This window comes from Akebia trifoliata, chromosome 7, assembly GCF_017979445.1.
Source record: "Akebia trifoliata isolate Shusen 1 chromosome 7, ASM1797944v1, whole genome shotgun sequence".
Classification (NCBI taxonomy): Eukaryota; Viridiplantae; Streptophyta; class Magnoliopsida; order Ranunculales; family Lardizabalaceae; genus Akebia; species Akebia trifoliata.
The window spans coordinates 30978555-30994741 of NC_141381.1; the positions used below are offsets into that span (position 1 = coordinate 30978555).

The window sequence follows — 16187 nt, forward strand, 5'->3', positions numbered from 1 at the left end:
TTCGGTTCCAATTTTGTCAAAATCCGAACCAATCTGAACTATGTGCACCCTTAGTATTTTATGTGAGCACCGGTTTCAAAACTCGTTCGAGACGGAGATGGAGACGTATCGCCTGAATTGTCTCGATATCAGGCATGGACAAGACGGACGAACAAGTCAAATTTTTGGACAAGATGTTAAACCCCATGTTCATTTTTCATTTTTTCGAACGAGTTGTCTCAAATGTATTGAAAAACTCATCCAAGACTACTTCGTATCTGGTATAGACGAGACAAGACACGAAAGCAGGTCTTAAAACCATGGGGCACCCACACATTCTCCACTATACTATTATCTTTTCTCTCTTCCCTCTTCCACAATCCACTCACAATAGAATTCAGTGTTTCTGTTCCCCTATGACCAAAATCGGATAATTTCGACAAGAAATCATCATTCTCCAACAAGAAGTTTCACCATTTCCTCTTTCTCTTCTTTTGTTTTTTCTCTCTATATCAATTTTTATTTGAAATAATGAATACAAGTCATTATATGCCTTGGATGTTCACCCAAATCATCCCCAACCAAAGAGAACCCATCACATTCAAAGTCTTCAATGATAAATCTCCATTTTCTCACAATTTTCACAATTTTTATTACTTTAATAAATTTTAGGTTCAAGGTTAAATTTCTGAAAATTTTAGGTTGAACTTAAGGGTAAAAATTATAGGTTTCACTAATGGTGGCGGTGCTTAAAATGGGTAAAGAAGATGATTTTGGTTGTGGGGTTGCGGTTTTGAAGGTTGTGGGGGGAGGGAGGTGCAATAAAAGTGATGGTGGTGATGAAGAAGATGAAGAAGAGATAGAACCGTTGAAATTGGTTGGTCTCACCTAAGTATGCAGAAGCCCTTTACACGAGCCTTTTTTTTGCCCTCTCATTAGGTTGCCAATGGACCTTGGTTTGGATCGAATGGGTACCATATGGGCAACGCTGACATAGTAAATTTACAAGATCCAAACCTAATCGGATCTCATTTTTAAGCTCATTTGACATAATGAGTTTCTTTGAATAAAAAAAAATCAATATTTTCATAATTCAATCCCTTCAATTTTGATCAGTGTATATAAAATATTATATACATCATATATCCATCATCTAGATATAAATATTCATCATTTATTTCACACATTGTCAAATTAGATTCCTATTAGTCAGGAAATGATCGTTCCAAAATTGATGTCATAACTTATCAAATTGAATCTTATTTTACTCGAATCCTTATTAGAACCCAAATCCTTCATTCGAACTCAAAATTATTGATTTCAAATAGATCAGACTTCAAGCTTTGGCAAAATCCATAAAAAAAAATCCTATATCCTTTAGATAACTTAAATTGCCACCCTATTTTCTTCTTTAAATATATATATATATATATATATATATATATATATATATATAATATATATATATATATATATATATAGGGGGGCATTCAATGGCTAACTTTTGGGCAAACTTTTTGGCAGAACATTTTTCAAAACATGAGTTAGAGGTTTTGGAATGGGGCTGATTTTTGTGAGGATGATCTCTACGGTGAGGAGATCATCATCACCAAAAATCAGTCCATTCCAAAACTTCTAACCCCATCAAAAACAGTTTACAAAAAATGGACAGTCCACGAGTTTTCAGCTTGTAAACATGGGTTAGAAGTTTTGGAATGGGGCTGATTTTTGGTGAGGATGATCTCCTCACCGTAGAGATCATCCTCACCAAAAATCAGCCCATTCCAAAACTTCTAACTCATGTTTTGAAAAATGTTTTGCCAAAAAGTTTGCCATTGAACACTACCCATATGTATATAGTACATCAATGTTTACATTAAATTAAAAAATTTCTAAGCAATGTGTGAATCAATGTCAATTTTAATGTTACTCAATAACTGAGAGTCCGATGAGTCTATTAAATGGATAGTATAGTACCCATAACCAGTTCTAATTAGAGATGTTGATCTCAAAAGACTTCCGAATTTAATATTTGTTTCTTTAACTTCATATCCAGTAAAGTAAAGAGCATAAGTTGGGTTGGAGAACTAACAGCCTTTACTTCAACTTAAATAAAAAACAAACCAAAAACAAAATAAATGTTTTTTAATAAGGTGTACCATCTGGATGCATATAAATCTCGACGCCTGGATTTCATGTTTTAATGATCAAGATCATGTATTTTTCCATGTGTGTCATTTTCCCTAGCTAAGTCGCCCGATATATTAAATGACAATCCATGATACCTAACATAAAGTGGGGATCGTCAAAATTTGCTTGAGTGGAAGAAAATGAAATTAAAATCTGATATTAAAGTTCAAAATATTCCTTCAATCGGACTAGTTGTGTTGAAAAGTGGATTCCTAAGTATAAGAACCACTTATTTTCTAACGATTCAAAGTGAGTTCAACTTGAGCCAATCTCTATCATGATCAGCCAAGACAACATATTTGACTTAACTGAAAGGCCTATGCAACAAGGAAAAAAAATGTTAGATTAGCCGAAAGGTGAACAAACCGATTAGGTGACACTGCAAACTGGATTGTAAAAGTTAAGTTTGGTAGATTTAGACTGAATCAAATTTGTTCTGGTGCACGAAGGAATAAAGAAAGATGACCATTTTTTTATGACTTAATTGGAAACAATAGTTCCCATGATAAAATACCTAAAAGTAGTAATAATTCTGAGGACTCTTAACTCCTTTGTACGATAAAATAATACACATGCCCCCTACCCCCCATCCCTCACAAAACAATAGATCATTTCCTCGGGATATGCATAACCTTTTATGTGTCAAAGGGGGGCGTCATATTATCTTGCCTCTTTTCATAAATGATTTACATTACCTTTTGATTGTATGTGCATAGTGCACTTGAATACGCTATGGTATTAAGGATCATTTTCCTTGGGATACGCATAACCCTTCATGTGTCAGAGGCGGGCGTCATATTATCGCGCTTCTTTCATAAATGATAAATGATTTACATTACCTTTTGATTGTTTGTGCATAGTGCACTTGAATACGTTATGATATTTTAAGGAGAGAGACATGCAATGAGTGATGCACATGAAGATATGAATTGGATGACATGGAGGAGGGAGACCTGTTCTGATACAGTGATAAATTTGGGGGTCCAACTCAAAATCAATTGACAATGAACGGAAAGGCCTAAGAACTTATAAGGAGAGAAGTAAGGCATTGAGTGTTCGATGTGGGACCAAACTCAACAGTTCCTGTGTTGAACTTACTTATTAATTGTGACATAGACGAATCAATAGAAAATACTTTTGATTGATCATTCCTAGAAGAAGCCGTTATTGCTCTAAATAAACATTTACGTAGAAAATAATGCATGATGAATCTAGATTAACAGCTTTGCTATCGCAATCCCATAAATATTCTCTCATAGCGGAATGAATCAATTCTTGGGACTGAAACGATATACCAATTCTTGTATCGAATAAATTTCCTATAAGATAAAACAAGAGATTCAATATGGTCTGGATTGGTACCAAATTGAGTAAACTTTTTTATTGGATCGGTATCGATCGATTTAGTACTTGTGAACCACCCATGTACAACAGTACAAGCTTCCTTCTTGGAGGAGAACCCTCCCTTTCTTTCTTTATGTAGAATATTCAATCTAATCCTTAGAAACCTTTATTTGTTAAATGGGTTTTCTAATCCATTGATACAAACCACATACGTGAGTATATAAGATTGATCCCTCCATTAAACTATGAAATTTATTTTTATCCATTAAGCATATTTCTTTATTCCCGCCACTATTTTAAAAAGGCTTTAAAGGCTTTTTCGAAATACTTCAAGATTTATTCACACATCACATCACATCTAATTCCTAGTCGATAAGTTTGAATAATGGAAAATAAGAAATGATCAGAAAAGCTGTAATTTGGGATTTTCATCAAGAAATTTGTTATAAAAAAAGAGTCGATCTCGATGAAAAGCATCTATGATTTCTGAACACCTTCACGCCAGGATGTGCGATATGAGGCACAATCTTAAGGTCACTTCAGCATTATTCATAAAAGACTACACTACAACTTTTATACATAATTTATAAATAAAAAGTGGGCTAATTATCTACTCGGTATAAAGAAATTTCTTAATGATTCTAAATCTTTGAATTGGACAGTTATATTGTACATGTTTGAAAATTTTATGTGTGACATACATAGGGCTGTGAACGGATGCTTATCAATTCGGATACAGCCATATCCGAATCCAAATCCAAAAATTTTATCTAATATTTGAATTCGAATTTGAATCCGATTATCCTATCGGATATTGAATAATATCCGATTAGAATTCGAATAATTTGTATATTAAAAAAAAAAATATAGTTTTTCCTTATCCAATTGATTTTTATTATTTAAAAAACTTATTACATATTATACTATGTATATAATAAATCAATAAAATAATATATATTATATATTATTTCGAATCTGATATTATCAGATTCGAAATGTTAATATCTGAATCTGTATCCGATAAGGATTCGAATATATAAAACTATCTGAATTTGAATCCGATATCCGAAAATTTCAGATAATATCCGATTTTTTGAATATGAGTTCAAATTTGATTCGAATTTTCGACTATCCATTGACACCCCTACATATACATAAGATACAAACTTATATCAGGTCTCATCGAGATATGTTTATACACCTAGATAACAACAACAAAACCTTATCCCAAGGATTTAGATTGACAATTTTGATGTATATATATATATATATATATATATATAATTTTTATCAAAAACGTAGAAGATACTATAAGAAAATTGATTATTTCTTTCTTTCTTTTTCATTATATTTTAATTAAGAAAGGTTAAGATCCACAAAATTGCCCCAACTAGTATTCTATACTTACCCATTTCCCATTTGATAAGTCATGCTCACCACATGTGTAAGATTACATAAAATATTTTTATTAATTTGTTATTTAAACAAGATAAGATAAATAAAAGAAAAGTCTGGCCTTTCAAACTTTGCCACTTTTGTGCTGGTCTAGTAGTCTCTTTACACTACCCAAGATGCCATAAATGGGGTGGTGGGGCATCAACTATTTTCATGTATTATTGGGTGTTGACCCCCAAACAAAGACAAGTGAGCCCTAAAATTTCAACTTGGTGGGAAGATTTGATTCCCATTTTCATCTTTTCTTTTGATAACCAAGCAATCTTTGATAAGAACCTTTTCCTTACTCTTTACCATCCACTTTATACTAAGAATATTATAAATTGTAGTAAAATTTCAAAGAATATTAGTTCATAAAGGATTTTCCTTCTTTCTCTTTCTTTTTTTTTTTTTTTTTTACATGAGTAGTCATTTTCTTGTAGGGACTCTAGACTTTCTAATCACCAATTGAACCCTTCTTCCCATTCTTTAAATCTAGCACCACCCAGCATTCATTCTTTGATTCAAAACTGTTTTGATCAAAGATCCAAGAAAAGTTGATAACAAATGGTGGGTTCTTCTTCTTCTTTCTTTATTTTGGGCTTTTTTCACTTCTTTTCCTTCTTTGGCTTTGTGAAACTAGATCACTTCAAGTTTGGGATTCTTGTTGTAGGAAGACGGTCACCAGCTAGAGGGATGGGAAGGTTATGTAGATTGGAGGAACAAACCAGCTTTAAGAGGCCATCATGGAGGCATGCTTGCGGCCTCCTTTGTTTTGGGTATGTGACACTCTCTTTGTCTCTTCCTAATAGCATGGGATTGATTACGAGGAAACCTTTTATATTTATAATATATATTAGGAACAATGTCTATATGGCATGTTTTAATTGGAGTTTAAGTTACCTTGGATTCCTATTAAGTCATTCACGAACTTAATGTATTTATTCTCCAACCAAAGCATGCCATGTAGACACTGTTACTATGTATGAGAACAGGACATCGTATGGGATCTCTTTATTGCAAGAGTCGTGATGATTTGACGCTCTTTTCTTTTCAGAACACTCCCCCCCCCCCCCCCCTTCTCCCATCACAGAATCGTAAATCATTTGCCTCGGAATACACATGAAAAAGATTTAAGTTATGTAATTATCAGGTCAAGGAGCATAGGGGGCTTATGAAAAAAGAGGTGTCAGATTATCATTAGTTTTATTGAAATCTTATAAATCTAACTTGGATTACTGCTATTTTTATTTTAAAATATTAGTTGTGGAGATACTCGAGAACTTGGCATACCTTGCGACTTCGAGCAACCTTGTACTATATCTATCAAAGTTCATGCACCTTTCCCTATCTAGATCGGCAAACACCGTCACCAATTTTATGGGAACAGCTTTCCTTCTAGCCCTCCTCGGCGGGTTCTTATCGGATGCATTGTTTACTACTTATCATATCTACTTGATAAGCACTGTGATCGAATTTGTGGTAAGACTAACTTAAAATTTTAGATTTCATTTCATTTCATTATTATTGTTGTTTTTATTTTCTTCTTTTTCAATAATATGGTTATTATATTTACCTATTAAGCCCATCTACATCAAATTTAGCTTGTTTTGTTATTTAAAAAAAAAAAAAAAAATCAATTCTCTAAACAGATAAGACTTGGTTTACTTTTTCCATCCCTTTCTCCTGAACCCTTGAAGGTGCCTCGGGATTCAAACTGGACACAAAGACCGTACAATGGTCACGGACCTTAAGGATGACCACTTAAATTTTCAAATTTAAATAGAGAAACCCTTTCCTTACAATAATAGTGAGGAAAAAAGGCCTTATCAAATCTCATCCATCGTCAAAAGGACTTTGAGATGCGTAAAACAAAATCTCATTATACATTACAAATCTTGAAAAAAAAATTGATGCATCTCGAGGTCTTTTTAACGGTGGATGAAACTTAACAAGGCCTTTTCCCCTCAATATCATAGTAAGGTTAGTCGGACCCTTTTGGATATTGGTGAGAAGATCTTTAGTTAATTATTTTGTCTTAATGCTATCATCTTGTCTCTACTACACAAGAGACCAATTGCATGAAAAAGATACGCCATGTCTTTTAAGAGAGTTTTGCCACGTGGTAAAGTCGTTGGACTTTACATGTCACTAGCATCCTATGGTTGAAGCTGCATTTGAGAATGTAAGGTCATGGTCACTAGTACAATAAATATGGTATAAATTACATTAGAATCGTGCTGGAGTAACCTCAATGGGGACACATGGGAGACACTTGATGTGGTGGCACGTGCATGTCCATAGATATATTTTTTTCGTATCTCAGAGAAAACGCATCTATGAACAAGCACATGCCACCACATCAAGGTGTCCCCATGCGTCCCCCACTAAGATCACTCCAATATTAATCAAAACATGTGGGACTCATGTCCTGTCCTTGCTTTCATACTCTATTATTTGCATATCATTAACGTCTAGAAGATTGAAAAATGTGTGGTGAGTTTCCCTTCCACGCTAGTACACCAATTTAAAAATTGTTCAAGTTTGATACGACTTTGTGTTATGATTTGTAGAGTCTAATGGCATGATCATCGAGAGTACTTTTCATCATTCAAAAAAGAAAGTTTTTTAGTAAGGGTATTTTTGTAATTCACAGGTATTATGTAAAATCCAAGTTATGTTTTCTTGGAGGTATGTATTTCATTTTATTCGGTGAAAGAATGTTATCTATAAGAGAGGGTTTTCTCTTCATAGTGGAATTGATCAATACATAGATCTTCATTTTGTGAGTTGAAAGTGAGCTATTTACTATTTCAGTTAACTATTCATTTTAATTATCAAAACGTGAATAATCACATTTTCATTAAAAAAAAATTCAGAAAGATAACGAATTTAATGGTTTTAAAGTAAATATTTCACAAGTTTAAAAGTGACTATTTCCAATTAGTCACTTTAAACTTTCAAAATTGTCTCTTTAAAACCTATGAATTCGTGATCGTTTACATTTTGGTAATTAAAATGAATACTAAACCAAAATCGTAAATCATAAAAAAAATTGATCATTTTTTCTTAAATATCCCTATAATCTCTATGTTTTCTTTGTGTGATTGATTTACCTTCTTTATTGTTCTTAGATCGATTTCTTTATATTAGGGTGAATCACCTTGATATGATTCGTGAATTAGACGAGATCAAACATCTAAGTAACCACTTTTTCTCCTTTTCTTCCTCGAGTCTTCTTGCTTCTTCCTCTTCTACTTCTATTGTTTAATTTTTTTTTATTCACAGATTTGCAAAAATGACTTCGTCTTGTAAGAGATAACGAGATTATTTTCCGAGATTGAAAATCTTTGTTTTGTGGATCATATGTAGCATCTACTAGAGTAGGACATTATATTTCACCTAACATCACGAGTCATAGTTATGAAAAATGGGTCTTGGTAACGTGTCCCCTTAGGGCATACGTTAAAAGTACAATGAATAAAATTGGAATTTGTACTGAAAATACCTTCAACAAAATTATTTTTTATCAAAATATTGTCGGATTCTAATTTCCAAAGTGTATTTAATGCACTTTAACGTGTGCCCTTACGACACACACGTAAACAAAAGAACAAAACCCATGAAAAATATCTCTTTTTTGTTTGTTTTATACATCGTAATTATAGTCCACAAGATACTTTCCTTTGGCAAACGGCAATTACAATCACAACACCCGCTCATATGCCAAAAACTTGAACAGTTGATGAAAGTGACTGATCAATTTTTGTTTCCATTGGTCCTATTTTTTCAGCTTAGATGATTCATACCATTGTTATAGATAGAAATGGCTGTCTATAATAGTAAAATATTATTACAAATGGATGGGCTAAGGCCCCACCATTCAAAAAATCTTCAATCAGCATTTAACATGATTGAATCATCTGAACCGTCCCATTTAATGATTGGTTGTGATACTCTAATAAATTGCTCATTTGTGACATGTGTCTACTTTTCTCTCAAATACTATCTATAAAGAATAGATTATAGACCATCACAACTGTATAGAATAACTGTTTTGATGACAAGTAACTAACTTGTGTTGGTTTGATCAGGGTCTTGTGATACTCACATTGCAAGCTCACTTGCCATCATTGAAGCCACCAACATGTGGCCCATTCACCACCACCACCACTCCATGCCAGGAAGTTTCCGGGGAGAAAGCCACGATGCTATATGGAGGACTTTATCTGATTGCATTGGGTGTTGGAGGGATAAAGGGATCGTTGCCGACACATGGGGCTGAGCAATTCGATGAGAACACCCCACAAGGAAGGAAACAAAGATCAACATACTTCAACTATTTTGTTTTCTGCCTTTCATGTGGAGCTCTAATTGCAGTGACATTAGTAGTGTGGATTGAAGACAATAAGGGATGGGAATGGGGTTTTGGGATCTCAACCACAACTATTTTGTTGTCGATCCCTATCTTTCTTGCGGGTTCCACCACATATAGGAACAAGATACCAACTGGAAGTCCACTTACAACCATAGCGAAGGTAAGGGAATCATAGAGGCAGACTTACTTATTAGCATGAAACCGTAGATCAAAACACCCTTTTAGCTTTGTTTTATAAAACAGTATACATGTCCCTCGTTTAAGTAAACAGAGAAATATCATTGTTTCGTCATCTAAATTATTCTGAGTCGTGGTGGGGTGACATTGGGATTTACTACGATTCTCACATTTCTGATGTGGGGTGTGCACATGACCGTAGATGTGTTTCCTCGAGCTATGAGTAAAAAACATCTCAGTTATGTGCAAACGTGAGAATCGCAGTAAATCCAATGTCAGCCCAGCATTAGTGTTCTTCTATTTCTTTCACTTAAACGGGGGACATGTGTACTGTTTTGTACAACAAAAGCTAAAAGGGTATTTTTTTATACGAAAATTACAAAAAATTATTGTTCATTTCAAATTTTACCATTTTGGTTAAATAACTTATTTATCAACTTCAAAACGATAAATGCCATTTTGGTAAATAAGTTGAATAGCGCACCATTTTGTGGGGGAAAATTCAATTTTCATGTTCTGTTTTGGTAATTTTCTCTAAATAAACTCTATAGTGATCATCAACAAATAGACTCAACATCTATCATGATGCCACTAATGCCTTGTTTCAATGGACAGGTCCTGACGGCCGCAATGTTCAACAAATTCATTGCAAGGAGTCCAAGCAATGCAGTTGAAAGCATGGCCACTAGCCCCACCTACACAACCCAAAGCTCCGACGAAGAAGAAGAGAAGGCCAAAGAAGAATTTCCAATTCAAACTCCAACCCAAGGCCTCAACTTTCTTAACAAAGCCATAACAACAAAGCCAGTGCACCCAATGCTAGAATGTACCATAGAAAAAGTTGAAGATGTAAAAATAGTTTTCAGGATTCTCCCAATCTTTGCTTGCACAATCATGCTCAATTGTTGCCTTGCCCAGCTCTCCACCTTCTCTGTTCAACAAGCATCCACAATGAACACCAAAGTTGGATCCTTAAAGGTCCCACCGGCCTCCCTCCCTGTGTTTCCCGTCCTCTTCATCATGATCCTTGCACCGCTCTATAATCATGTAATCATCCCATTCACAGTTAGATTAACAAAAACTGAGATGGGGATATCTCATCTACAACGAATAGGTATTGGTTTGATACTTTCAATCACAGCAATGGCTGTAGCAGCTTTGGTGGAGGTTAAGCGAAAAAGGGTTGCTTCTCACTCGGACCTACTTGATTCCGATGAGCCATTACCCATCACATTCTTCTGGATAGCTTTGCAGTACTTGTTTTTAGGATCAGCTGACCTCTTCACCTTGGCTGGGTTATTGGAATTCTTCTTCACTGAGGCACCCAAGGGTATGAGATCATTGGCTACGGCTCTGTCTTGGGCTTCATTGGCCATGGGTTACTTCCTCAGCTCAGTGCTCGTTTCGATAGTCAACAGTATCACAAGTACTTCTCAGCACACACCATGGCTCTCTGGTAGGAACTTGAATCATTACCACCTCGAGCGATTCTACTGGCTGATGTGTGGGTTAAGTGGATTGAATTTCTTGCATTATCTCTTCTGGGCCAACCGCTACAATTATAGATCAACAAGGCCTGGTGATTAAATGAAGCTTTGGAGCTATATAGATCAAACTTGAGGCGTGGATTTCTTCTATGGTGGCTCCTGTCTCGATGTCACGACACACCTTATAGGCTGTAGATATATACCTATTCATGATGTCTTCCTTTTTAGATGATAAGTAGCTTACGTCAGTCGATTAGTTGGTAAATCAGTCCAAAGTTTTGGGTCACAATCCCTTATTTTGTACTAATTATTGTCTTATTTCTTTGTTTGGAATTTCTTTTATTATGATTTTTACACATGCATACCCACCACCATTGATATAGCCAACAAGGAGTAACAGAAATAAGTCTATTTTTTATTATGCCTAAGCTGGACTTGAACCCACGACCTCAAAGTTGCCTTGCAATACATCAAACCAACTGAGCTATGGGTCTAAGCCCCCAGAAAAAAAAAATCTATCCCAAAAAAATCTGGGATTGGACGAATGAATTATATTCCTACATTCAATTATGTCTAAAACTAATTCAAGTGTGTTTATATCCACTCTCACTACCTCAATCCACGAGTCTTTCTCTCATTTTTTTTAGAACCTTCAACTTGCACGTTCCTTCCAGAAAATGGGTGCAATCTTATTTTATAAAGTAGAAAAATGCATTCCCTAGTGGAATGTGCACTCTAGTACATATGACATCATCATCGTCATCAAAGCCTTATCCCGAAGAATTAGGACCAGTTAAACGGTTCATCTTCCTCCATTTGACTCTGTCTAGAGCCATTTTCTTATTGACAATGGATCTATATCAGCTTCCACTATCTCAAAACACATTCTTTTGGGTCTTCCTCATTTTTTTAGAACCTTTAACTAGAATGTTTCTTCAAAATTGGGCAGTCATCGGCATTCGTTGAAATGCCCATACCATGACGTCCGCTTATCAGGTTAAAGAAACTGATAGTTTTGAAAACCTTTATCACTCAACTAGGGAGGTAGAAGGAGATCAATTCAATTTTTATTTACAAATTCTTTTCAAAATCAGAGTTCTATCATTATTGAAAACTCTTATGAAAGAATGAAAAGTATACATAAATCATGGTAGACTTTTGTAAATATCTTACCATATCTATCCGAATAAACATAAAGATGGGAAGGAATATGTAGAACAAATCGTGGGCTTTAATAAAGGGTGATTTGTTGTGGAATCATTCTCATATCTATCCAAAGCATAGATTGAAAATCCACTATGGAAATGATCCATGTTCCATGAATCATACAATATTCATAGAAGAGGCTCGGTGAAGATGTAGTAATCAACGACTAATCAACGACTCAAGAACAACTTTCTCACGAACAAGTAGTTTAGTTCAATAAGCTTTGCTAGAGCATGAAAAAATAGTTTCACTGCCATATGAAGGGCATTGATGTTGGCACACAATAAATGATAGCTAAGTCAATTCTGCACTAGAGGCCATGGCATGGTACTCTGCCTCAGCACCACACCGTGCATTTGTAGAATAAATTTTAGCCCTCCATGATATGCAATTTGATCCTAAAAATGTACAAAGACCTGTGGTTGATGATCTTCTTGTATGTGGATAAAATAAACATTCAATTATTTATTTTTTCACTTTAGATCGTCCAACATAACTGTCAATGATCATTAAAACTTATCCCGAATTCTAGGATGGGACTGTTGTACAGATTTCACACTTTATTTTCAGAATCTCATCAAGTAATGTTTATCAGGCAACACCTATACAATGAGGCATATAGGATTAAAAGTTGGTCTGGGTTGATCCTATAGGGAGAATCCTTAGTCCACTGTTACGGTGGAAGTAACAAATGAACATCTCTATAAATCTCGAATCTTGGATTTTGTGGTTTAACAATGGAGATTTAATGTTTCTTTTTTAACCCTCCTTTTATGTGTAGTTTTTCGTGACCAATGGATCTCAACTTTATACATATATAGTCTCTCTTTATTAGTTTATGCTCAAATGCCCTGATACACACTAAGGGGCATGGACGAGTACCTAGAGACCAATGTATCCAAAATTGATTTGGCAATTCTGAGTCTACCATCAATAAAATAGTAATCGATGAGATATTAAGAAGTAAATGAGCTTAAAATTAAAATTCAAAGAGGATATAGTCTTTAATTTATTTTTATTTTTACTCTCTTTACATAACCGACCGCTTATATTTCCTTTTCTTTCTTACTCTCAACTAAGAACAAAGACTACTTATCTTAATTTTTGCAAATTTTCTTCTCAAAAGTTCTATTTGCTTGAGTCATTGTTGGTACCAACTAAGAAGTGAGAAATTATATTTTGTTTCCATCATTAAAAAGTAATTGTTTATCTTGTTGGGTATCCAACGTGTACCAGATATTTATGTTGGAGATCGAACTCAGAATTTAATTTCAGTTGTAAGAAATGAACAGAGAATAATAATCCTTGTTCAAATTAACTTGGCTAAGGCACGCAAATGTTTCTTGAAGATAGTCAGAGCTTCCTATTTGTCCAAGGGAACACGGCAACATTATCTTCGAGATTCAACCTAGCTTGGACTTGGTCCTGTTTTTCTACAAGTTTGTACTACTTGGTTGGAACTTGTACCTTGCCTCCTTAAGATACCCAAAATATGACGGAGAAAAAAATTCTCACAAAAGAGTGGAGAGAAAATTGAGAGATGTGTGAGATGTCAAAACCAATGGGTTATGGGGTTTATCTAGTGGTGGAGATGCACTAAGAGTTATGAATCACAATTAATTCACATATCCAACACACTCTTCCAATCTAGATGCATTATACATGTATTTATTGTATATACGTTCCAAAATATATTCCAACTTTAAGTTCATCACTTTTAGTCAAATTCATTCATTTAGGATTTTGTTGAACACGAATGAACACTGGTCTATAAACCAAAGTAAACGACTACCCCGTACCACATAAATGCATGAACCTTGATTTATTTAGATATAATGAACCTCTTTGGTCATTGTCTCGAACCATACATCTCTTTCGAAAAGAATTTAAAACTCAATTTAATAATTTAATAAAATCTTGTATAAATTTGATTTATTTAAATCTTAAACCAACAATGTATATGGTTGACTCTGATTCAAAAGAGTTTCATAACATAATGTGAACAATAATAATTGTAAATTTTTTCTTTATCAAGGCTTGGATTCTAAGAATATGTGGACTCAAACCCAAACCAACCCATTGACAGCCCTGATTACAATATATATATATTTCTATAATATATTACCAAAATAATTAGATTTAAAAAGACAAAAACACCCCCAACACTTAGGTATATTAACTAACTAATAACAACCATGAGAGAGTTATTTTTCTCCTCGACAAGACAAACACATTTCTGCTCTTGGCGATAGACAAAGACGAAATAGAAGGAAAAAAAACTAATCGCCACTACCATAGCGAAAATGAACCAAGAAGCAATCGAATAGAGAAAGGGTACAAATGTAATTGCAACATCTAAATCAAGCGCTGCCAACATCACCCATGCAAGCACCTTCAACCAATCTTGTCTAAGTGGTTTATGGTGTTGTGGTAAATTTCGAAACTCTTCAAGGACCCCATACAAAGGAAGGATACTAAAGGTAATGGTGATGAGGAAAGGGATAATATGGTAATTATGATTGGTATTAGTAGGACCTCGAACAAGACCAAGAACTAAGTGCAGTGATAGGAAAGATGTGTAGAGAATGAAGAAGGTACTGTTGGCTTCTTGATCAGAATCCCTACGAGACTGAGTAGAGATTGTTGATGGTTGTTGATGATGATGATGATGATGTGTGGTTGTGGTTTGTTTAACATCCATAATATAGAGTGCTAGCTATAATAGAATAGAAGCTGTGGTGGATGGATGTTTGTTTAATTGAAGCTTGTTGATACCAATTCTCAAAGTTCACCTTTATAAAGAAAAAATTCTGCAAAAGTAGGTTTCTTTCGGTTTCTGAGGCTCTTCCCATCAGTAACGAAGAAAGTTCATAATATTGCTATTCGATGTTGACTAAGAAGTTTCTTGGAAATTTCCTTTGTAACTTTAGAGAAATTTCTAAACCCCAATTCCTTTAACGTGACATGCGGTGGGGCCGGAAGAGACACCATCTTCAAGGCAAGTAAAGTGCTGGAATGACAAAAAGCATTTACTGCGATTCTCTCACAAGTCTGACGTGGGATAGGCACATAACCATAGATGTATTTCCTCGCGATACGACTAGAAAACATCTACGGTTATGCATGCATATTCACGTCAGAATTGTGAAATCACAGTAAATACTGTGTCACCCCAGCACGACTCGCGTGTGGAAACGACAAAGAGTGCGATTTTGTTGACGGAACGCATTTTAATTTTATTTACAATCCTTAAACTTTTTATTAATTAAAATCAAATCTGAAATACCGCCAAACGTAATAAGATTTTAATCCTTAACGAGGGTCTTTTTACTCATATGCATAACCACATCACCAGTCTAACACTACCACAGCCCTCTAAATTTCATCAAAAGTCTCGGATGAAAAAAATAATATTTAAGAAATAATATTTTTTTAAACTTGATGTAAGTTTTTAAAAATTATCAAACTTTCAAATAACTCCTAAACTTAATATTCAAATAAAATGATGAAAAATAATTTTTTTTTGGGATTTATTTTTCTAAAGTTTATATACTTTTGTCCTCAATAATATTGAAGTATCCGATCATGTTTTTGGATGCCAAAAGGTAAGCCCAAGATTTGTCGAAAATACTAAAATATTTTAGAGAAATATTTTTCGTACTAACTTAGAAATCTTATTAAGGATCATTGAGTTCAAATGGATTACCAAATTGGCAAATCCAAAACTAAGGTTTCTGATCCTGAAAAAAAAAATTATATTTTTTTAAATAAAAATGATTTTCTCAAAAAATTCAAATAAAAATAATAATAATGAATGAAAAATATTTTTCTAATTAACCTACAAAAATAAAATGAAGTGTTTCAACTTTTTATTATAAAAGATATTTTAAGAGAGTGGCTATTGACCCCCCAACTTTTACTTATTACATCCTAATTACTTAAATTAATTATCACACCCCAATTAAAAATCAAAACACACTCTTCAAATATTA

The 16187-nt window shown here is 34.1% G+C and overlaps 1 protein-coding gene across 1 annotated transcript; it reads left to right on the forward strand.

Annotated features, from left to right (window-relative positions):
• Positions 1-5349: 5349 nt before the first annotated feature.
• LOC147399005 (protein NRT1/ PTR FAMILY 4.6-like) lies at positions 5350-11345 on the forward strand. The gene is made up of 5 exons (XM_086448382.1): positions 5350-5517; positions 5621-5726; positions 6212-6429; positions 9042-9485; positions 10118-11345. The coding sequence occupies exons 1-5, from the start codon at positions 5515-5517 to the stop codon at positions 11087-11089; spliced, it is 1743 nt and encodes a 580-aa protein (XP_086304508.1). The 5' UTR covers positions 5350-5514; the 3' UTR covers positions 11090-11345.
• The last annotated feature ends 4842 nt before the right edge of the window (positions 11346-16187 follow it).

Excerpts from the sequence above, each read along its gene's own strand:
- LOC147399005 (XM_086448382.1), top strand. Across the intron at positions 5,727-6,211 it reads TGCGGCCTCCTTTGTTTTGG|TTGTGGAGATACTCGAGAAC; the intron begins GTATGTGACACT and ends TTAAAATATTAG. Across the intron at positions 9,486-10,117 it reads CACTTACAACCATAGCGAAG|GTCCTGACGGCCGCAATGTT; the intron begins GTAAGGGAATCA and ends TTCAATGGACAG.